This window comes from Anarrhichthys ocellatus, unplaced genomic scaffold (genome assembly GCF_004355925.1).
Source record: "Anarrhichthys ocellatus isolate YVR2014 unplaced genomic scaffold, GSC_Weel_1.0 scaffold121, whole genome shotgun sequence".
In the NCBI taxonomy this organism is placed as follows: Eukaryota; Metazoa; Chordata; class Actinopteri; order Perciformes; family Anarhichadidae; genus Anarrhichthys; species Anarrhichthys ocellatus.
The window spans coordinates 730086-754885 of record NW_022280151.1 but is presented as its reverse complement, the minus strand read 5'-3'; the positions used below and the strand labels follow the sequence as shown (position 1 = coordinate 754885).

At 40.8% G+C, this 24800-nt stretch overlaps 1 protein-coding gene across 1 annotated transcript in view; it reads left to right on the top strand.

Moving 5' to 3' along the window:
- Positions 1-512: 512 nt before the first annotated feature.
- il16 (interleukin 16) overlaps positions 513-24800 on the top strand; it is a 28453-nt gene continuing 4165 nt past the window's right edge. The window contains exons 1-16 of the mRNA XM_031876979.1: positions 513-986; positions 1911-2012; positions 2690-2804; positions 3574-3647; positions 5377-5620; positions 7062-7179; positions 8120-8252; positions 9139-9226; positions 10487-10710; positions 10870-11007; positions 12740-12892; positions 17545-17635; positions 18784-19940; positions 21633-21784; positions 22079-22244; positions 22848-22949. Of these exons, the coding sequence (XP_031732839.1) occupies positions 879-986; positions 1911-2012; positions 2690-2804; positions 3574-3647; positions 5377-5620; positions 7062-7179; positions 8120-8252; positions 9139-9226; positions 10487-10710; positions 10870-11007; positions 12740-12892; positions 17545-17635; positions 18784-19940; positions 21633-21784; positions 22079-22244; positions 22848-22949 (3165 nt within the window). The 5' untranslated portion in view covers positions 513-878. The remainder of the gene's footprint in view (positions 987-1910; positions 2013-2689; positions 2805-3573; positions 3648-5376; positions 5621-7061; positions 7180-8119; positions 8253-9138; positions 9227-10486; positions 10711-10869; positions 11008-12739; positions 12893-17544; positions 17636-18783; positions 19941-21632; positions 21785-22078; positions 22245-22847; positions 22950-24800) is intronic.

The following is a 24800-nucleotide window of genomic DNA, read 5'->3' as shown; positions in this document are numbered from 1 at the left end:
AAACGGATTGTAAATGTCAGTGTGTATTTATCATCACACAAAGTATAACATGTACTCTCAGTAATCAGGAAATCCCTATACACTGTAATTCACTCCAATACATCGCTTCACTTTTGATGGCCACACAACCACAGTTGGAAGATTTTGTTTTCATCACGGCATGGACAAAAGCATTTGGTACTCAATGTCAGCAATAGGCAGGCATAACATATCAAAGAATTTATAATAATCTCAGTATTCCTAGGTGAACAGTGGGGAGCTGCATATATTCCAATGCAACATGCAATAATTTGAAATTAGGAGGCAGATTTCAGAGTTGTTATTGCAGCAGGTTGTTGAAACCAGTGTTCCAACAACAACCTGTAGTCCCTTCCAGAGATACAGATAGTGACAGTGGCGACTGTGGCTCAGTGTTAGAACAGATGAGCGGTTCGACCCCCGGCTCAACTAGGCCATGTTGATATGACCTTGCAAGGAGTTCCTGTGTTCCTGTGGCAGTTCCTGCTATGGTAGAATGCTGCCCGGACAAGACCTGAAGCATTCGTTAAGCGTTTGCACTAAGTGCAATTTGCCCCAGAGGGCTTAGTGGGATGACAGGAATGTTTTTTTTTTGTAGTTCCTGCTACAGGAATTTTAACATGACGACACGCACACAGACTCACAAGGTGAAAACAATACCAGCATAACCGTCGTGGCTGGTAACTGAACTCTTTTCAGAATCATAATGAAGAACTGGGTCAATGTCAATGTCTAAATGCTGCTTTTGCTTCTTTTCTAACTAATAATTGACTTGACTTTAAACCTCATGTTCATCCTGATGACACTGTGTATAACCAGGTGTTCATCCTTACTGGATTGGGGATCTGGACAGCATCATCATGAAGACCCCAGAGCTGTATACTCCTCATCCTCATGGGAATGGGGGTTTCTATGGAAACAGGAAGTCTCTGTCCCAGCAGCTGGAGTTTCCTCATACCACGACACAAGTATTAGATTTTTTTTAATATTCTAAACAGAATGCATGAAAGATCACACCTGACGACCACACATAAATATTGTTCACTTGTGCTCATCCTATAAAGAAGAGAAAGCCTGCAATGCTAAAGTTAAGGCAGATGCAGAAAATCAATGCCTAAACTGACACAAACAAAGTTTTATATATTTGTCCATTTTAGTTTGGTCAATAAGTCAATTTGACAAGCAAAAGTTGCTTTATTCTCTGCGGTCTATACTCTGTAGTGTTACACCGTCTTCTCCACCAGACTCTTCTGACACACCTGCTGATGTTTGATGTGTTCTGAAAAGTGAGACAGACTTGATCTTGACAGACTTGACTTCAGTAAATTTGACACTTCACAGCACTACCAACTTCGTGAGCTGTATGCTCTAGGGCTGAAAAACTCCAAAGCCCCTAGTGTAGTGTGGTTAGTTGGTTTGAGCCATTTTGAAATGTACACTGCTAGAGCACAATACATGGCATGATCAGGTCCTTGAGGCGAGTCCTCAGACCTTCTCTGATTTAAGTATTGTTCTTTTTGCTTACTTGTTGCATGTTCTTGAAGAAGTTGGTATTTTATAAAATGAACCCACAGCAAATCTGGGGCCAGAAAAACGGAGAGTAGGGGGAGTCTGAAGTTTCTGTAATATGGAGCCACTATTAATCCAGCCATGACTGGAGCAGGAAACTCACAGCAGTCAGTCTGATCAGTTTGCTGGTTAAAGACAGGTCGCCCGGAGGTTCTCTCACTCATTAAGGACCATCTGGGATTCTTACAGTGGGGTGTCGGTCAAAGGTTGGGTGTCAAAGGTCAAAGTACTACTACTTCCTGGGAGTAAAGAAAAAAAAAACATGACATAATCCCCTGCTGTGTGTCTGTGTGTTCCATGCTGCTCCTCTCCTGCCTGTTCAGCGTCCCTCCCGCTCTCTCAGCTCTGCCCAGCTAGTACACTCCTGCAGCAACATGCAAGCCTTCATAATCTGTAACGTTGTGCTGATGAAGGGCCATGGCAAGGTAGGACTCCTCCACCACCACCACAACTTGAATTCATCTCTGAATTTTCTATCATATTGTGAGCAAGTGTTCCCACAGGTCTTCTCTCCCTTCTGCTCTTCAACACGTATAATATACTTCTTTCATGCTCTTTAACCGTTAACTGCAGACACTTTACCTACCCACCACCCAAGTCCCATACCTCATGTGCAATTTTACATGTAATTAATATTTATTACAGATTATTCATTGCTCTTGATTCATCAACTGGCCCACTTCATTTGTAATTCAGCAATACACTTTGATTGTAATCATTCTTATGGGATGCAAATAGTGCCTCCGGTTTTTATTCTAGTTTTTTACAGTTCAATGTGTCTACATTGTAGGTTGTTGATAGCGCTGTTGCTCATACACACAACAACTTAAATGTCTTCACACCTCTTAGTGTGATTGTGAGCAAACTCCATCATCTTCTATTCTCTACACAAACTACTGTTTCCCAGGTCAAGAATGAACTTTCACACTCAACCAGTGTTCTTGTCTTAGTTTACTTCTGGTATCAATTATGAACCAGTATTGGACAAAATGTGAAACTACTCCTACTTTTATGATTATGATTCCAATTATGATTGTGATTATATTGTTGTTGATGTGAATCATTGCTGATGCTATTGATAATATGTCTGCTGCTGTTCCAGGGTCTGGGCTTCAGTATAGTGGGTGGGAGGGACAGTATGTATGGACCAATGGGGATCTATGTCAAGACCATTTTCCCTGGAGGGGCAGCAGCTGCTGATGGAAGGCTGCAGGAGGGTAAGGGACAACATTCTGTGCATGAAGCTCATACACTCACTTTAGTGTTTGTGTAATTTGTCACAGTATTTTTTTCTATAATTTTCACCCGGGCGCTCTCTATTACTAATTATTGTAAAACACCTATTTCTTCTCACTCATCAGACACATACGGAAGCCCTGAGAGTGCACGGAGATATTAAAGCTCACCTGGTAGAAAACATGAACGCTTTTAGTCCTCTTTAGAACATGGGATAGGCTCTTCAGCCTCTTGTGGCAAAGATTAGTATTACAACAAACAACACTTAATTCTTAGAATTTAGAAAGATTATCTTGGCGAACATTTTTTTCTGAAGTTATCATTACAGGAGAGAAACATATTTCGATCAAACATAGAATATGGATTCTCTCTCTTCCCTCTCAGGGCTTCTGTCACTTCTGTAGTAAATAAAAGCAGTTTAACTGTCTGTTGAGAAATGCTAGTTGAAAGTTTACCACATGTTAATGAAAGTGTAATAAAAGCTGTTGAAATCTCTGTTGAAGCGGAAGTTTTGGAAGTTAAGGAGCAGGAGATAAAAGCAGTTAAGATTTAGATTTTGTCATCTCTTAATAATGAATTAGTAACAATGATGTAGTAATGAAGTCTTACTGAGTGTAAATGTATTAGAAATGATGGGAACTCTTTTCCATAAGTCTTATCCATTTCAGATTTCTAAACAGTGTCAGTTGACATGTCCCTGTGTAGATGCACAGCCTTTAATGCTCTGAGATCTTTCTGTCGTCTGCACAGGTGATGAGATCCTGGAGCTGAATGGAGAGTCACTACATGGTCTGACTCATGATGAAGCCCTTCACAAGTTCAAAGTAAGACTACTACATTATGATCCTGATAACAGTACTGGTTTTATCTGTATTTTGTAGTTAAAAGGGATTTGTAGTTCTTGCACTTTAATACAATATTAATGTACTGCATCCCCAAACCAATTGCCTAGAAGTATCTATTTTTGCAAGAGACCCACATATGTGTGCATGTGTACAACAGAAGGCCCCTGTACTAACTTAAGTTGCAGTTTCAAAACAATATGTCCAACTTTGTATCCTAAAAATGATGTTTATATACAACTTATTCGTAACAGCAAATACATTTTGAGGGAAACATGATGCAAGCTGGCTGTGGTTTTCTATTACTGTTACATTATGAGGAAATGTTGTTAGTTAATGTATCTGGCAAGTGGCAATAATGTTGATAGTGGACGTAAATGTTCACTGACAATGTATTTCAATTGTTTTCTGCCATATCAGATCTTGCTATACAATATCGGCAAATCAATTATAGCATTATCAAACGTATTAGGATTATCTTTAGGCTCTCACAGCACTTAGTTGAGGTAAAGATCACGTTCTGGTTTAATGAAGGAAAAGATGACTTCCCAAACTCCAGACTTTGAATGATAACAGGGGAAGTTGTACAACCAAAACACAGAGGTGTTAGTCAAGCAGCACTCATCAGTGAAAACACATGCGTGGGTGAACTATGGCTGTGCGGAGCCTTTAAGATTATACATTACACAAAAACACAAATGATAAAATATCTTTATGAAATATGAAGTATTATGCATTGATTGAATGAACACGATAATACGCAGTTGACATTCACTCCAACTCCATCAGCTCCAACATTAAAATGCTCATTGACGCTGACAGGGTCCACCATGCATAATAAATACTTTTACTTTCGATCATTACATTACAAGTACATTTTTCTGATAATATGTATATACTTTTACTCCAGTAATATTTAAATGCAGAACTTTTACTTGTAACAGACTATTTTTACACTGAGGTATTACTACTTTGACTTAAATATGGCATGTAAATACTTATTCTGCCACTAACATAAACAGTACATGAGTGTGTGCGTGCATGTGGAGGGCAGACAAGTGGAAAGACAAAACAAACAAACAAGTGAAGGGAAATGAATGAATGAATGAATGCATGAAAAGAAAATGATAGTAAAATATAAAGAGAGTTGTGAGTTTTGCTATTCCACTATAAAAGGGCTCCTAGCATAAAATGTTTCTATGACATGCTGTTGGACACTTCTATATTGACGCTTCTCTTCGTGAGCTGGAGCATCCTTTCGGCTGTGTGTAGTGCTTATAGTGCTCATTGGGTAAAGATTGAGTCATCAGCTGTGCTTTTGCCCGTTCTCTTACCCACCCTGATGATGGCTCTGTGCTGAAATGTGTTGGTTGAATAAATAGATCACATTTGATCCTGTCTTACTTGAGCACCTGGTTGGCTGATTAAGATGTGACAGCCCAATCCTTCTTGAAGCCATTATTTAAAAGTGTCCCACTAGAGGATTTACTAATAGTTATTAACTAATAACTATGACTTTGTTTTAAAATGTCTTTCTGTATAATAGAATGACTGAGTTTATTAGGACGACACAGAAAAAGTATTCTAACAGATTAAACATCATATTCAGTTTTCGGTGGGCGGTTAATAGGGGCCCAGAGATCAAACTCAGCCAGCAAACATTTCTACAAGCATTTAGCATTGATTTGAAATATTCACTGTCTTTGTGCAGCAAATCAAAAAGGGCCTGCTGACTGTGGTGGTGAGGACAAGCCTGCGTGTGGGGACCCTGTGTGGTCAGTCGCAGGTAGCTCAGCTATGCAGGTCACGCTCCCTCAGCTCCACCACAGGCATGGCCAGGGCCAGTGCTGACATCGGAGACTACCTGAACAACGCATGCAGTAACATGAGTGTCCCGGGTCAGCAGCCTGCTAAGCCCAGAGACCGCATCATGATGGAGATCATCCTGCAGAAAGGTCAGACACAGGGTGTGTGGGGGGGGGGGCTACAGGGGCTAGACTCTTTCCTAGCATTCAGAGAACCCACAGTGGAACAGTCTAGCGAGTGTGCCGGTGTGCAGAAGAAATTGACCTTTTTTTTCTTCTTTTTTTTACTTAATTAGAATAATTCAGAACATTATCAGTTCTAGTAGGAATATTCATTTTGGAATCCTCAAAACAATATACACAGATTCAAAACCTGTGCAAAAAATGAATGAAATCAACAAGGATTTCTATGATTATTACAATTGATAAACCTACAAAACATACAAAACAATTCATATGCACCCCTCAAAGTCACAGACAGCCTTTGCTGTGCCACTGGCTTGCCACCATCTTCTAGCTATGTACTGAGTAAGTTGGCGCTATAAGTGATTATTGAGAGTGGCAGTCAGTTAGTTTTTGACCTGCTGAACCAGACCAATATTATTTAGTTTAGCTCATTGCTATGAATCATACACAGCGCTAACTTCATCATTATTTAGCTAATGTTGGCAAACAGAAACATAGCAGACACAAAGTGGGTGAACTCCCTGTTATCTCAGCTTTGGAGCCTGTGAAGAGCGCTGCTCTCTCATACCTCTGTTATGATGTTGCACAGAACACATGCATCCTTGAAAATCCTCTGAACGAAGGATTCAGTCCTTGGTAGAATTGGAAGGATCCTTGACATTAGAGCAGTTCTTCAGGGGATTCAATGACGTACCATGTTTGAAAACCGTTGAAGGATCCTTCAATGACCTTGTGAAACACCCATTAATTAATCATTGAAATCTTTTTGGTATTTTACCATTTGAAGTTTCCACCTACAGTTATTCTGATGGGAAGAGTTGCTTGCTTTTCTGGGTTTCATCTGGCAATGGAAAGAACATTTAGTAGGTTTATTATTACAGGTTTTGTTTTTGCCACTGCAGAAAAAATAAGCAATTTTAAGATTCTACAAAAACGCTCAAAAGATGGATCCTGCATTTGCCATAATACAACCAATAGCATCTTTTGGGTATACCGTCCTGGTAAATAACCACATCTTTAAAACACCAAACTCCTAGGTTGTGATTCAGGCTTTCTGTTGCACAGGTCAGTCTTCACAAAGTTCCTCACACTCCTCACGCTGGTAAACTGCATGTAGTGGTAAAATCAATTGTGTTACATTTTTAGACATCACTCCAGGCTCTGGTAACTTATGATAGCCATTAGTCATTGTCGTTTTTGCATTTTACAGACTAAATGATTGATTGATCGATCAATAATGAAAGCAGTTATTAGTTTCAGCTCTAAAAGACGGATTTCCAAGGCTGTGCTGTGGTTTGTTGGGGTGTAAATGCTAAATCTCTTGAAATGAAACCTTTAATTATGGACAGTATTATAATGAATCATATCATTATAAATGTTTATATATGCATGTGTCATTTCCTAGAGGCTGGTGTTGGTCTGGGTATTGGACTGTGCTGTGTTCCAACTGGTGACGGGTGCCCAGGGATCTACATCCTCACCCTCTCTCCAGGATCGGTGGCTCACATGGATGGTAGACTGCGGTAAGCATTCATTACTACAGTACAAACATGTCTCTACTGTAATGAAGTGTGTACAGTAAGTTGGTCAGTAACGCACACCGTAAGAGTTCTCCAGTTCCCAGTGAAAAGGAAAATGTGTGCGGTGTGCAGTGATCCTTTGCATTTGATTGGGCCGCTAAAAAGTGGGCGGGTTTAGAATACAGGGCGATACGGAGCTGCAGAGGACTGTGGCTCCATACATCACCCTTGATGCTAAAAGTTGCAGATTGATTGATGGATGGATGTCATGATCGTATTGGTTGGAATTGTTTGGTACTAGCTTCCATAGGCACACATCATATTAACATAGTTTTACAGGGAGAAAGGATGATGAAGGTAGAGAGATTGGATTTTGATATAAAAATACAAAGAAGTTGTTTTTTAAATATTTTCACTTGCGGAGAGCTTCAATACAATTAGGAGTATACTTTTAAATAATGTACTGTACATGTCATTTGTCATATCTTCTGTGCCTAACAGATCATTAGGTCAACCACGCATTGCTACAACAACATGTAACAAGCCGAGTTTCATAGCGGCTCTCTTGTAGCACCTGGCAGCGGAGGAAGCGTAGGTGTTGGTCGAGCTCCCGCGTGTGTGTCCTCAGTGGGCTACCTTCTTCCTGTTTTTGTTCTGACATTTTATAGACCAAACATTTAATAAGTGCACATGCATTCACTTTAAGCAGTTTTCCTCACTTGGGTTTCAATGAGGTGTCCACAATAGTTTTGTGCCATTACAATGGAATTACATTTTATATTTCCAACATATATTAAAAAGGTTTTATTGATAGGCTAACATGTTTCCTCTTCTTAGCACACTGAGTGGGAGTTAGGCAGACAAGCATGTCATTTTCTCTACTTAGTGCTCTTTTTTTGTTTTTTTCGATATATTTCCCTGAACTTTCCCTCCCTTCCTTCAGATGTGGGGATGAGATCATGGAGATCGACAACACTGTGGTTTACAGCATGGTGCTGAATGACGTCTACACAGTACTGAGCCAGTGCACACCAGGTCCAGTCCACGTCATCATCAGTCGTCACCCCGACCCCAAAGTATGCAACGCATATCCACCTCATTCACTCTAACCAGCCTGTGCTGCCTCAGTATTAATGTGGCTTCATGGCTTACACTGCAGGCCTCTGTGCTGTCAACATGGATTGTAATTTGACTGTGTGTGTGTGTGTGTGTGTGTGTGTGTGTGTGTGTGTCAAAGAAGACTGAATCTAAATCCATGCTAGCTCTGTGAAGCTGTACTGAGGAGCAGCAGGGCTTTAAGCTAAAGACTAACATCTGCATGCTAACATTCTTACAATGACTATGCTGTTGTTTAGCAGGTATCATGTGTACAATGTTCAATTTTTATTTTTTAGCCTGTTAGCATATAACATCTGCTAATTATCACAAACACTAGCTTGTATTTGAACGGATTGATTTAGTGTCCGTGTCTAAACAAAGGCTGAAGTGTGATGTAGAATGTAAACTCCTCCTCAGGTCATTAAAACACCAAGAATCCCCAGACACTACTGTCAACAAGACATCTGTGTTCTACATTCTACCTATGACTCTGCAAAACAATAGTCTAATATGTGTTTCCCACAACAGTAGAAATCACCTTTAAAAAGTGCAGTACAAATAGATTTATTTTGTGAAATGACATGTGCAGTTCTCTCTCTGCCTGAGAAGATGAGTTTGGGGGAAAGGAAGTCGTCTCTTAAGGAGACAGGCAAGATAACAGAGGTGTCTGACAGAGGGCAATTACAGGTACATTCAGACAAACAGTGTGAGAAAATGAAAGCATGCAAACATGTTCTAGGGGAAAACCAAAATACGAGGATGAACCTGAAAGATATGTCTCCTTTAAAATGTTTGTGAGTTGCCTCGAGCACCAGAACTTTTCATCAACCTGAGTTATTCATTCCAATCTTCTGTGTGTCACAGGTATCAGAGCAGCAGCTGAATGATGCTATCGCTCAGGCTGTGGAAATCAGCAAACTGAGAAAGGATAAGAGCCAGTGGAGCATTGATGGTGAAATATGTATTTGGTTATTATTCATTTTCCACAGTCACATAGGACCATGGCATGGCTGGGTCGTCAGCTCTCCCCATGTTTATCTGAACTCAAGTTGTCTTACTCCTGTTGCCTTGCAAACTTATTAGCTTCCTTCCATGTCCTTTTTTAGCTCAACTGTGATTAATTAAATGTTTATGCTACACGTACTGCTCATGTAACAACATTTGCTGAATTTTATGCAGCTATTCGATTACATTTTTGATAAAAAACTTAAGTGCTAGAGATATATTCACGTCAAATTGTGCATACTTCTTTGTAGATGGGTGCTTTTCTTAGAAATAACTCTTGTACTTACTATACTATACTATAACTTTCATTTTACTGAAGTTGAATCATTTTGTTGAACTTCCATAAAGTAGGGGGACACACCATAGACGAATTGAAAAATGGTCAAAATGTATCCAGCAGAAACCGAGATGTGGTGAATTTTAGATCCTTATGGGGTCTATACTCCAAAAACTTTGGATCCTACACTTCCCATAATGCAACTCAATCATAATGCGAGAAATTTAGCAACTTATTGAAACCATCAGGGAAAAGGCAAGACATATATTCGAAGAGTCTTTATTTTATTGTTCTTAACTCCCAGTGGTGCTCACAGTAATCTCAGTCTCCTCTGCCAACAATACGGAGACAATGACTAAGCTTTATGCAAATGAGTGTGCAATTATATCACCAATATGCAAATGAACACATGACGTCACCTGGCTACTTTTAGCAACTTTTGGAGCTACTGCTAGCTACTTCTTTGGAAAAGAGTTGGCAGCACTTCTCAGGACACTGCATTTCGTTTTCCACAGTTACTGTGGTTGTTCCACTGTCCACCATTTCCACTGGGTATAGTAACTATAAAACTCACATTAATAATTTGGTAATTTAGGATAGTTATCGCCAGCTTCAGGGGAAAACTTTCGGTTTTGGTTGGACAATAGTCCAATAGATGCACTTCCTTTGTGCAGTGATTGGAGCCTTCATTTTCCCTGAGATCGTAGCAGGCAGACAGAACTGCACAGTGAAAACGAGGCTTAAAGGGAACCAATCTAAATGCTGATGGTGAAATTTACTTCTGAGTGAGAAGTTTAAGCCAAAAAACATGTTTACTGCCACATTAATCAGCATCACACACATTTTTCTCAAGGAATGGGTGTCTAGTTTTCATCAGAATTTTATAATAACTTTATTTCTTTTTTTTAATCATTTTTTATTTTGTCCCAGGACTGCGTAGACCGGAGTCTTGCTCTCACAGCCGGCACAGATGTGAACGTTATCTGGAGAGGAGTTTCAGTCAGCTGACGGTTCGACGAGCACAGAAGACCATGACCCGCTCCTGCAGCGACAACACCAACGGTCCCAATCACAACCACTGCCTCACCATACACAGCCTTCACAACACACAACATAACCCATCAGCTCGCGTCCACAGCCTAGACACCCCCAAGGTAACCAAATGTGCGGCAGGATGTATTGAGAGGGTTCCTTTTAAAGTTTCTGGGATCAGATGAACGTTTGTTTCTGGGAAATCTATCAGAATCCGAGTAATCTGCTATTTTGAAATGATGTGTTTCTCATGTTATCCCTGTCCCATTCTTGTTGTGTAGTCTATGAGAGAGACATGGTCTGACAACAGACTGTCAGTGCCTGTGTATCCTGATGAAGACTATAACCTCCCGTACAACTCTGCTGCTGCCAACCTGTCCAGTCAGCAGGTCCTGGATCTGGCCTCAAGGGGCTTTAAGGTAGCCCATCCATCAATCCATCCATGCATCCATCCACGCATGCATCCATCCATCCATCCATCCATCCATCAATCCATCCATGCATCCATGCATCCATGCATCCATCCATCCATCCATCAATCCATCCATCAATCCATCCATGCATCCATCCATCCACGCATCCACTCATGGAGTCATCCATCCATCCATCCATCCATCAATCCAGCCATCCATGCATCCATCCATCCATCCATCCACGCATCCACTCATGGAGTCATCCATCCATCCATCCATGCATCCATCCACGCATCCACTCATGGAGTCATCCATCCATCCATCCATCCATGCATCCATCCATGCATGCATCCATCCACGCATCCACTCATGGAGTCATCCATCCATCCATCCATCCTTCCTTGCATCCATCCACGCATCCACTCATGGAGTCATCCATCCATCCATCCATCAATCCATCCATCCATCAATCCATCCATCCTTCCTTGCCTCCATCCATGCATGCAAGCACACATCCATTAATCACAGGGGCTGGGGCCTCAATACAGAAAAATATCCAAACTGCTTATCTAAGTGTAAGTTTCAAATCATATCTTCTTATTCATCCATCCAGCCATCCATCCATCCATCCACTCATGCATCCATGCATCCATCCTTGCATCCACTCATGCATCCATGCATCCATGCATCCATCCTTGCATCCACTCATGCATCCATCCATCCATGCTTAGTGTAAGTTTCAGAGATAGGAAAATCATGTCTTCCTATTGCAGAAGCAATTCCTTAACTCATGTCTATGTCCTATCCGATATCTTAACTTAAGAAATTCTAACTAAACAGTAAATATAATTCTTCAGTCAGCACTCATCCTGTCCTGCCTGTATCTTCGATTAGAGTGTACCGGTAGGCTACCCGAGATGTTACTGGATAGGTAGCTTTCATGGACAAAAAAGATGGGCGTTTAATTTTACCTATGAGGAAATGAGGAAACCCCACCTTTTTGGGTAAGTTATCTTCTCAATTAACCAAATGTAGCATGTCAATCAAATTCAAAATTAATTGTCTTGTCAGTCGATATATACTTGGTCCTGGAAATTCAAAGTGTCATCATACAGTAGCATTTCTATCATTATATTATGCCAAAGTGGCAGAAACAAGAAAATGACCCACACCTTCATCTCGTCCTCCCCAAAGCCGGGAGGCCACAAGGAGAAGGACAAAAGCGGTCAATAGGGCAGCCCTCCAGGTTTAGACCGCCAATGCTGGGGTAAGATGGCTGAATTTGAGCTAACTGCTAACTGGGGGTACCTCTCCTGGAGCTGCTGAATGCTTCACTGCTGCCTGGAGACGAGGTGAGGGTGCGAGTCGTATTCGTGTTTCTGCCACTTTCTATTAATCCAATAAACAAACTATCAAAACTCACTCAGACCATGGATGTTTTATTGGCAAGCCCTGGAGCAGCTCTACTCTTCATTCTCTTGACTGAGAGCAGACTGGACGCTACAGTGACACACTATGGCCTATTTCAGGAAAGGATAGGCCGCACCTTGCTGATTGGCAGTGATATCTCTGCAGCACAAAAAAATCCGTCACATATCACACAGCATTATGTCAAAACGGTTTCTTCTTGAAATTCTTTTAATAACCATGGTTACATTTCTGAATGTTTAAATAGAAATTCTGGCCAGATACTGCATGTTGCATATTTAATGCCTGTAATAGAGCTGTGTGTCTGTAGTCCACCTGCAGGGCGCGTGCTGCTCCACGTCGGTACTGCTGGCCTCAGGATGTGACCAGTGAGGAGGGTTATAATGGAGACTCCAGTGGCTCCAGTAGAGGATCCCCGGTTAGAGATGGAGGACAGGAGTTGTCATCCCACACCAGCTGCCAGGTACACCAGTCTAAATACAGCTGCTCTACACTTTTGTTCTTTTTGCATATTTGCTAGTATTTACTCTTCAAGATTTTATTGTTTAAAAGCTTTAATTTTTCTATGATTGTACACTTATCTACTATGTCACACATTTTCAATCGTCCCTTGACTAGTCAGGCATTGCTTTGAGGGTACCAGTGGCGGGCCGTGCATTTTATACCTGGGCCTTCACTGCTGTCCTGCAGCTGAAACACCTCATTATGACGCCACAGCTACGGTTATCATTTGTTTCGTGTAAAAATTAAGCCAACACCTATAAATACAATAACTGCAGAGAATACGCCGAGAGTGCGTCTCCTCTCTTCTCCGACTGCAGTGCGAGGCTGCTGTGAGAGTTACCTCCTGTGAGTGCTTTGGGGCGGCTCACGGCAGCACCTGCTGCTCGTTCATGACAGTGCAGAACGGTACGTGCTTTATCGTCAGAGTCAAAACACCAGAAAAGTCTCCAACAACACCAGAAAAAGTCACTAGATTTGTCACTAGTAGCCTTTGACAAAAAAAAGTCACCATGAGGGTTCAGAAAGTCGCCAGATTTAGCGAGAAAGTCGCCAAGTTGGCAACACTGGCACTGGCTAAATGTGTCCCCAGAGCAACATAGGATGTAAAAATAGTTCCTATCACATATAAAACCAAACAAAAATCCATCTTCATAAAAACAAGTTGTACAAATGATAATATATAAACAAGCATATTAAAGCTACTGCAGATGTAAAAACAAAATCAGTTCAATTACCAGAGCTGCTGTTCACTATTTAAAGACAAAGTCAATCCTTTCTTTGTTAACAAAGAGTTAATCCCACGGTTGTTCAGTACATCCGTGCGTTTTAGTTCCAGTAAGAAGTCCTTCTGGATTCATGGACGCCAGTGAAGACAGTCGAGCCTCCCCAGTTGTATTTCTTGAATACGTTTTAATGCGTTTGAGGCTGAAAATGTCCGCTCGACAGAGGCAGCAGATATTGGGATTGTCACCGCCCAACATATCACGCTAGCCCACTGACCAATCACGTATGGCTAGGCCAGCTAGAAGGCTCTGACACATCAAAGAATACGCCCAACATGTCAAACTAAAGATCTGATTGGTTGAACACTATGACAATCAACAATATCGTCCCCATTCACTTGAACTGCAAAGGGATTCACTTGTGAGTCTGCAGGCCTCGGGCCTCTCTTCTTACCTAGAGACACAGAGGTGAACTCTGATTGGATAAAAGCTCTACTTAAAACAAGCTGCACTAGAAGCAGAGCAACTGAGGAAGACAGGAGCTGTGCAATGAGAAAATAAGATAATGGGGAAAATATTTTTACAAATTATAATACATGTAGTGTATTTAACAAAAATTATTAAATTATAAAATAGCTATAACTTTGTGATTCTGTCTAGCCCAGCAGGAATGACCTTGAAGGCCCTGACGGCCCACCACTGGAGGGTACCCTGTGGAAATTTCACAAAACATAGTCATCTGCCTTGTTTTCATCCATTTTGCTAACTAGCAACTTGCTGTTGCATTGCTCCATTTCTTTGCTGTTAATCAGTGGGCATTGCAACACGTGCATGGACGCAGCCATCTGTCAAAGTTAGGGACCGAAAAAGAGAAATTAAATATTAGATTTGAAATGATCCCAAACCAATCCGGATCCAGATCCTTCGTCTGGATCTGTCAGGTGTAGGTCGGATAGCAAAATGTTTGTGTTATTCCTATATTTGCCATTTCAGTGTCAAGATGTACGAAACACATCTGAAGAAAATACAAATCACAATCACCCTTCCATCATTTTCCAATATGTAGCCATAAATATATAAAACTTGCATGTACTGGATTGGAGAGCTGGACAAGATGCTGAATCAGGATCCTTCGGATGCTAATCAGGAAGTGGGATGGGCATATGGTAACCAATCTAGAATGTTCTACATTTAAAAGAAACTAAGAGGGTGAGACACTGAGGGCATCGGCTGTGGCTGTAACAAGCTTGCGCTGTCTGAGAAATGCTGCTCAGAAAGCTCATTTGTTTTATCAATCAGTTAACAAGATTTTAAAATTATGTCTGAGACCATCTGCGTCAGTATTCTTTTTCACTTCCACACAGAGATGACAGGGACAGGGTTTCTGCTACTTTCTCAATGTACTGATCCCCCTTATATTAATCATGTTTCCTTCAATGTATCATGCTTTTTCTAAAAAGAGTGACATGTAACACACTGCTCTCCTTCCACTGCCGGCAGTTCTTCAGCAGTATGTACAAAGCCTTGAGAAAGATCTGGAGGTTACTCTCAAGGAATGTATGTTAAGTGATGTGGCTTCGTGTTTTGGTGGTGAATGCATGCTGAGCACCTTTGGCTTTTTAAGATATAATGAAACGTAAAGCTGTCAGCCTAGTGTGTGAGTGTTAAACTGGCTATACTCTAAAAAAGCACCCCTTTTATTGGTTTATGAATTGGATCCAAGGACTTTAAAAAGAGTAAATGTCATAAACCGATTGAAAAACATATTATTACTTACTATCTTGTGGAAAGCTCATAATTACACATGGTTGTACAACCCTATCAGAAAAGAACATTGGGCCTCCCAGTGAGCACCAACCAGAATTTCAACGGTGATAGTTTAAAACTGGTTGTATAAGGTCTGAAGCACACTCTTATTTTACATTAATGTAAAGAACTGCTCCTGTACGATGTCCTGAAAGCTTCTTGTTGGCAGCACACGGTCTATATAGTTTCATGTCAGCTTCTTCGTGTAGACCACATTTAGCTGACCAGTATAATATGACGTTGGAGGAATATGTTCACAGTAATCAATATCGTCTCTCTTTCAACCTACAAATTATCAACATTTTCAAACTAATTGGTGTTGTGTGACACGTTGATGTTGTAAACATGTACACATACTTTTGGCCGTGAAGTACAAGTGTGTGTGCATCTCTGTATACAACTGGCTTTGAAAATTCAGGTGTTAGAATATAATATGCTTCCTAAAATACCCATTTTATGTTTCAGTTGTGCTCTTCATGCATGCTTTTACATATGTCTGTGTGTGTGCATATTAGCATGAAAGCAGTGCATGTCATGTGCCCACCGGAGCTCTGCCTCCTGACATTCAGTGTTGCAGCTTTGCCAACTCTCACATTTGTTTTTGTTTTTCTGCCATGTCAAGTGGATTACTACATGGAGATTTCAGTTTTACTGCTTTAATGCAATTATATTTGTCCATCAAATTTATAAAAATGGTTGCTTCATCTACATGACCAATAAATAAAACAATACAAATTTTAATATTCTCGCTACACCTTAGTGGCAACTGGTCATTTAGATAGTTGCATTCGATTTGAGATATCTCTCTCCTGAATTCCACCAATACGATTGTGCTGAATGGAATTTATTTTGTGGTACAGCTTTAAAAAAAATCTCTTTCTAAAAACGGTGCCATTGATACACTAGACCAGTGGTTCTCAACTGGTCTGGCTGCGGGACCCACCATCACCCCTTAATGACAAGCCGCGACCCACGACCCAAATTATATATATATATATAATTTGGGTATATTTATATTCAAGAAGTCTAGTAGTAGTAACGTCTCTGTGTAGTAAACAACTGCCAAATCAAATAAAAAAAGTACACATCAATTATATTTTAACAATTATTATTCTCAGTTTTCAAATTTAACTGGATGGATTATAAATAATACATAGAAATACATAAATAAATGTTCTTCTCATTTCAAGTAAAATAACAGCTGGATTAAAAAATAAATTACGTAACTTTAAATTCAGTTCATTCAGGGTGAAGTGATAAAGCCACAATATTATATTTTTCTCATCTACTAAAAAGAGAAATTAGTGTTGGAAGAATTCACCTATATGAGTCTGTCCAGTCAGAGTCTAATGACTCTGGTCTCTCTGGCCATTTTTCTCTTTTGGAGATCATCCTATGATTTGACTTTCACAACTCACACCTCAATAGTCCTGCTCTGCTGTCTATATCCTCGTCTCAGCCCCGTGTGTCACGTGTGTGTACATCTCACTCAAGTCAGGAAACTTGACAGAATACCCATATTTGATTGGCTGAGCTGCATCACATGATGTGATTCACAATGCATTGGTCGGTGTGATTCCTGCACCGCTGAACAAGTGCCGTAAATGCTGGAATAATTCCGCTGCATAAAAAATGCCCTTCAAAATAAAATCCCTTTTTTTTTTTTTGGTCAGGCAAAGGCCCACTGAAAACGGGTCCGCGACCCACCAGTTGAGAATCACTGCACTAGACAATCCACAGCCACAGAGCACAAAGGCTTCAGTTTTCATTGGAACAACTTCCTACTAACGAAATAGTCCCCATTAAAACTGTTAAGTGTGGTCTGTGTTAACTACCCCATCTTTACTAAACCCCCTAGTCTCATTGGACAAGGCCTCCCCCTCCTCAAAAAAGCTCATTTTGACCGCTGGCTGTATGCATCACGCTTGTTACTTTATGGGACTGTTGCTCACTCAATCAAACGGTGTGAAAGCAGTAGCAGTTATGTGGATGAATGTCTGAGCGGAAGCAGGGTACGTTATTGCACCTCTCTGTGGTTGATACAAGAGAAGCTGTTGTGACACAATACTTCCTGTTTGTGTAGCAGGAAAGAGAACGAATAAGAGAAGAGTCAGAAGGGATCAAGGAAGATTTCACTCAACCTCTAGCCTGCACCAACGACAGATTACACACAGGTAGGAGACAAGTACTATTATCCTACATTTCAGCACCTGAATGCAACTTCAGAACTAGCTGATCTTGGTGCTGTGGTTATCAGTTATCAGTGGAGAACAACTGAGGTTCCACTTCCTGTTTGAGGCAGAGTTTCTATGTGTCAGTAAATAGAATTCAATCATATGACAGAGCCCAACAGGGGCAGAAGCAAAAGCAGTCATCAGGCATTGTACATTTCAGCAAACCATGGATGCATTGAATGTGGACATTTCTGCATCTGGTAATAGCAAGTGACGTAGGTTGTTGTGCCATGTAGTAGTTGGTGCAGGCGGCAGTGTCAGGATGAGTTGTACTAAGGCGTAGTACAACAAGCGAGTAGGTGATGCAGTATATTGATTGACCGATATTAAAAGATAAGTGGTATAATACAGAGTTTAAAACAAGCAAGAAAGTCCACTCTAGGCGGATGGGAGTGGTGGTGGATTGTTCAAACAAACACTGCATCACATGTAAAGCCAAAAAAGTAAATGTGGACTATTATGTAACATTTTTACACTTACGCCAACAGCGGCTGTTATTTATTAATGGTAATTATATTATTATGTTGTTACATCAGAATTTTAACACAAACTATGAATGTATTTCAAACCTTATTCAAGTAGTTGTGTTGCCTAAACCTAACCAATCTTTTCACAACATTAACCACTTGATATTATATGTTTCTACATGCGTGACACAAGGCTGATATAAAACGTATTTATGAAACATATTTTTGGTTCGGAAACCAAAAGGGTACAACCCCAACATTTTTGCCGACTCCGTTGGCAGTAATGTTGACGATAACTTGCTTTGGTTAGACCAAAGTTGTCTGGGCTTAAACATGGCTGGTGACTATTGATACTAGTTTTGTATTGTTTTACTTCCATGATAACCTGTTTTGTTGTAATTTGGTTTTTAATAGTTTGATATAAATGTATTTGAATGCATGAAATAACCCTTTGAACTCTCATTAATACAAGCAGAGGCCTGGATGATGACTATTACAACTATCATGTAGTTCACAGTGTGAATACACAGTAATATCTATTCCTAAGTTTGAGACATGAGCATGTTTGAAACACAGAACTACCTCTCAGACTTTTCTACTTTCCTCTGTGTTGCTGGACAGGTGATTCATCAACTGTGCTCTGCTCACAGCCGAAGAAAGCAGCTCTCGACCAACACGCTCAAGAACAGCTTCAGGATCCTTGGGTTCGCCTTTCAGACAGCTCCCCTGAAGAGCTGACCAAGATCCACCATCGTCACCCCCACTGTGCTGCAGAAACAACACAGCCTATCAACGTCCACAGCAAGCCTGCCACCATGAGTGACGAAGAGAACATGTCCAAGCTCAATAGCTCAGCCACTGATGGAACTTCAGATCCTCCGTCCAACATGACCCCTGAAAACACATCAGAAACTCCTTCAGGAGCAATGTTGGGGCCCCCGGTGGCACCCAAGCCTGTCTGGTTTCGCAAGAGTCTGAGGAAAATTCGGGATGAGCAGGACCAGAAGAAGCAAGTGAAACCCGCAGAGCAGAGGTCTGCTGTGGGCTTCAACAGAAGCTTCGGAGTCAGATCTGCCTCTTCTGCAGCTAACCTGTCAATTAAACAAAAGATCCACTCGTTTGAGACTTTTTCTAGTCCAGAGGGTCCAGAAAAGGGGGGTAACAGGAGACCTATTGCCGCTTCCAACTCTCTTACTCTGGAGACGGAGTCCAAGAGTCACCTTGCCTCACATGGAGATTATGGGAAGGTCAAACATGAAATCCCAGAAGAGATCCAGGCAAACCAGTCAGCATCTGTTAGGGAGACAAGCACCACAAATGTGTCTGCTACACCCTCTGCTATCACCTTCTCCTCTTCTGAAGCTTGTAGTCAAATTCCAGCCAAGTCCTCTGATGATGAACCTCCCTCTATCCAATCCCCCACAGAGCTTCCATTTTCTGACACCATCAGCATTGATCTGGACTCAGGGACACATGATTCTCATTCAGCTCAAGTCCATGATGACAGGAATGTCTTTCCAACAAAGCAGTCTGAATCTGAGCTAGAAAGAGTGGATCTTACCAGGTCCACAGAGTGCAAAGTCCTGCCCCCTGTGACATCTATGAGATCCACTAAAGTCGAGGGGGAAAGTCCTCCAGAGGGGACAGAGGAAGATGGAGCAGAGAGCCAAGGAACGCTGCAGAGCACAACTCTGAGTGCTGTTACCCCCACAGACAGTAACCCTCTGGGAGGTCTGGAGGGAGAGAGTATGGGGAAAATCCTCGCATTCAGTAACCAGGTAATCTGTCATGTGAGGAACTATAGTCATGTCCTTATGTGACATGTGAACATTATTTAAAGGACAATTTAAATGTATTTATTTATTTGACTTATTTTGATATAGTTTTGTGTACAATTTCCAGGATCATGGCAGCACCGCTATAACAAAGTCTAATGGGTCAAGAAACACAATTTGTGAAATCACAAGGTTGTAAAAGTAACAATTGATCAAGATTATGTAAACCACTGTATGTGGAGGTAAGCTCACTGAAATAAAGGCAGAACCTCCGGTTCTGAAAAGTGAAGCCAATGCTTCATGTCTTAAACCCGCATTCTCTCCAATGTTCATCACTTCTCACTTGATTTATTACCTCAGTAAACATTGTAAACATGAGTTTATGGTCTCAATCTCTAGTTCGTTTGGCTACCTTGTGATTGACAAGTCTGTACCACGGCGTTGTCTGGTCTGAAAGTTTTCCTATTACAACTTTAATCATTTCACGCTATGTTTTTACTTCATCAAAGTCAATTGTTACATTTTTGGTTTCCTAAAAATGTCTTCAGTTGTACTTAGCTCCACGCTCTAGTGTTACTTCTGGTTGCAAAAACAAGGTGGCGATGGCTAAAATGCCAAATTTGAGACTTCAAAAATGTGTCCACAAACCAAAGGTGACTACATCCACTTCTTATATACAGTCTATTTCATGGTCTCAATCTCTAGTTTCAAGTCTTCTTCAATACAGTATGATGTTTATTTAGTAAATTATGCTCCATTTAGAGTCAAATACTACTTTCTGATTGACACGTCTCTACCACGGCGTTGTCCGGTCTGGGGGTTGTCTGAGTTTTCTTCTTAGAACTTTAACCCTTTCATAGTTGGTTTTCCCTTCGTCAAAGGTAATTGTTTGAATTTTTTTTGCCATTGTACTTTTCTGCAAGCTAGGGGTGACGTTGAATGTCGATGATTCTGAAACACAAAAGGTTATGAAACGGTTAATTTTAGGCAACAAAATTACATGGGGTAAGGTTACAAAAAAGATGGTTTGTTTTAAAATAATAATGTAATAATGTAACAACGTAACAACCGTAACAATGTAACTAGCGTAAATAAATAACAGCTGCCCTTCGTGGACTTTCTAGGGTAACAGACCGCTTTCAGTAACAAGCGTAAAGTAAATGTTAAGTGAGGTTTCACATGGGACATGAACAGCTGTCTCCAGTCCTGTGATTGTTTGACCATCCATCCATCATTTGTGGACTTAAATAAAACCGTAGTCTACCCACCAATGGGTGATGTCAGGGAGATACGTCCCCTTCTTTCATACAGGCCATGCTGGAATATGATTCTATATTTTCATAATCCCAGTGTCCCTATACACTGAGCTGTCCCAGATGGAAATTGTGAGAGCAATCACTTGAAGTCCTTGGTTTTCCGAGATCTCAATGTGAGACAAATTTACTGATAGCTGTTTTAGAGAATTTGTAAAATTCTCACAATGTGACTGATGCCAAGACTTACATGTACAAACTAGTCAGTCTGTAAACTGTTCTGGATGTTTACATTGGACAGTTTGGCTTATAGTTGAACAGTTACCTTCATTTCAATACTTGATGAGCCCAATGATAATATTGCTGGTAGAAGTGATAGCAAAAACTACAAAAATAAGATTTTAATTGTATCTCCCTCCATTCTATGTTGTTTTTGTTCTAGGTCTCACAAGCGCTGATGCGCTCTCTACCCACGTACCCCTGCCATGGAAAGCCTCACTCCCCAAACCTGCAGGACTCCTCTGCCGTGGATATGACTAACCCTCAGTGGTCTGAGCACGCCCTGGACAGCCCCAACAAAGGATTCTCTGTCAGGTAAGACTTACACTAAGAGGTCTGGGTTAACATGACATGTAGTGATTCATTATTTAAACAGGGACTCACTACCAGAAGGCATCCAGGACCTGTTTTGTATTCATAAGGAAGTGGTTCAGGTTGAAAAAAAATCACTTCCTGTTTTACCAGAGAAGCAGTTACAACATTTTGAACCGTCAGAAGCGAATGAATGCAGTGAATGCAGCTCAGTTACACACTACTGGCATCCACAATGATCAGAGGTGTGTAACTGATATCCTCATCTCTGATGTGTTTGCATCATGTTGAACACAGCTTGGCCACACTGAGGGAGTGTACCATTGAGCGAGGGGAGGGGGGGTGTCATGACGACACAGCAGTCACTTCTGCTTGTGCTCACTCTGTCATCTCAGCCATCCCCTCACAAGAAATAAAGAGGATGATCCAGGAAGTCAAAGGTCTGGACGAAGAGACGCTGAAGGTAAGAAACCTTACAGAACTTGTTATAAGACAGCTTCACCAATGTTCTATACGGGTTATAAAACTGGAGATGTACGTATGTTTATGTACAAATCCCCCAATTTTAAACCTACGACATCATCATCGCACACACATCACATATATTATATTTTATGGTATTTAGGATTATAGAAGCGCTCAGGTCAAACATATTTTATATCTTATATTTTATATATACACACACAAAATACAAATAAATAGTGCACATACACACAAACCCACTCATGATATGACATGCAAGAGAATGTCCTTAATGATATAATAATTTGCTCTTGTAAACATCGTGTCAAGACTATAGCAGTTGGATTGGATGCAGCCTACATTTAAGATGAAATCAAAGTAATACCATGAATGTGATTAAGGAATGCTGTTAGAACAGAACCTCATGAGGAGCTACACAAACTGGCAGAACGTTTTATTTAAAGTTTAGATGAAATATTTAAACCCAGTGTGGCCTTGGCTATGTAGATGTGAACAATGCTTGGTGGTAAAAAGACAGTTAATCTGAGCGGATCACATAAAGAATGAATACACTGCAGTAGTAACTGTGCCTCTTTTTCCTTAGCAACTGGTGGACATCCATGTTGTGATTCTACATAAAGAGGAGGGAGCTGGTCTGGGCTTCAGCATCGCTGGAGGGACTGACCTGGAGAGCAAAGCTCCCACAGTAAGCAGCATTCTCTACAGACTCACTACATTACATTACGGTCATTCAGCAGACGCTTTTACCCAAAGCGACTTGCAATTCAGATTCTATCACATTCACACACCGTAGGCACAGCTACTGGAGCAATAGTTTTTTGGAGTTAAGTGTCTTGCTCAAGGACACATCGACATAGTAGCGCCGGAGCCGGGGATCGGACCGCCGAACCTCTGATTGACGGACGGCCCTGCTCTCTACATAGCCACAGTCGACTCATATTCATATTAGTGATCATTCATTCAAGATTGCACCAATAGCAAGGACACACACGTGCAATTCATGCATAAGTTAGGATCTGAAATGGTTTTAGAATGAGAATTCCTTTTGAACACAAATAATAGCAGTTGTAGTCCATTGGTGCCACACAAGAACAACGTGGCAAATGAAATCCAGTAGTGATTTTATCATTTTAGTTATTGAATATATTGTGGTTTTACTGATTTTCCAGATTTTCAGCTGATCAGGAAGAAGCCTGAGATCCAGTTCTCAACCACAGAACACATAAATATTTACTTTGATCTCTCAAGAGCCTGTCCATTGACCAATAAGCTAAAGGAAGGAATCAACCCAGTGAGCATATAAAAAAGGATTATGGTCAACAATGAAAAGACGTTCAGAACTGAACGTTTTTTCATCGACTATTTAAAGACATTGATTCACATTAAGACCATATTTCAACGAAATTGGCAAAAGTGATTTTTTTCATCCTCAACATGTGCTAAATCGTCATTTTAGAGCAGACCTGGGCATTGTACTACGGCCCCCGGGCCCATACCCGACCAGTCCGCGGGATTTCAATGGGAAATTCGGAATGAAACATAAATAAGTGTACATCATGCACGGAATACAGCGGCATTGCTTTTATTTTGAAGGCGACTGTTGCTTTTTTTTCTCAATTTACGTACGTTAGTACTTGGTGAATGTGTGAGAGCAGCAGCTCACTGCAATGTGTTCGTGATGCAGAGCGGCACAGACATCTGAGGCTTTGCTAGCTAAGCGAAAGCAACATGCTCAGAAGATGTTGGTTCTCTTTGGATCGACCTACATATGTGAACAAACATTCTCCATGATGAAGTTGAACAAATCCAGATCCAGATCCTCTCTCACTGACATCACCTGTCAGCTGTCCTTCACATCTCACCTCACACATTCAACCTGACTTCAGTGCACTCGTTCAAGCCCAACACACACTAGAGTTCTCGCACCGAACTGAAAAACTGAAAATGAGGTAATAGTGATAAAAGTACTAATTTTGCAGAAACATGATCGCTGCCAGTGTTTTACTATTATACTGTATATGGATATTACAAATGTATATGTTTGGATCATTCTTCCTGCTGCAGATGTTTAAGGTGGAGCTCATTTTAACTCCTTTATACTCTGTTGTTCAGTTTGGGTTTAAACATTTTTTATGTGCAAAGTAAGTAACTAAAGCTGCCAGACAAATGTAGTGGAGTAAAAAGTACAAAGTTGAATAAATACTCAAGTAAAGTACCTTGAATTTGTACTTAAGTACAGTACTTAAGCAAAAATACTTAGTTACATTCCACCACTGATCATAATATTTACTCTTACCACTCGCAGCTCATCAAAACTATACAATTTACTGCTTTTTATAAAGAGGTGGAATAATATTGAGCAGGATTGAGTTCAGTCTATTGGTCCGGCCCTCCACAACAGTCCCTGTTTCTCATGTGGCTCATGTGGTAATGTGACTAATAATAAACATAATATTAGCAGTGGGTGTCAGCAGGGCCATGGTAGGCGGCAGGACTAGGGCCCAGATATAACCACGATCCATGGAAACCTGTGAGG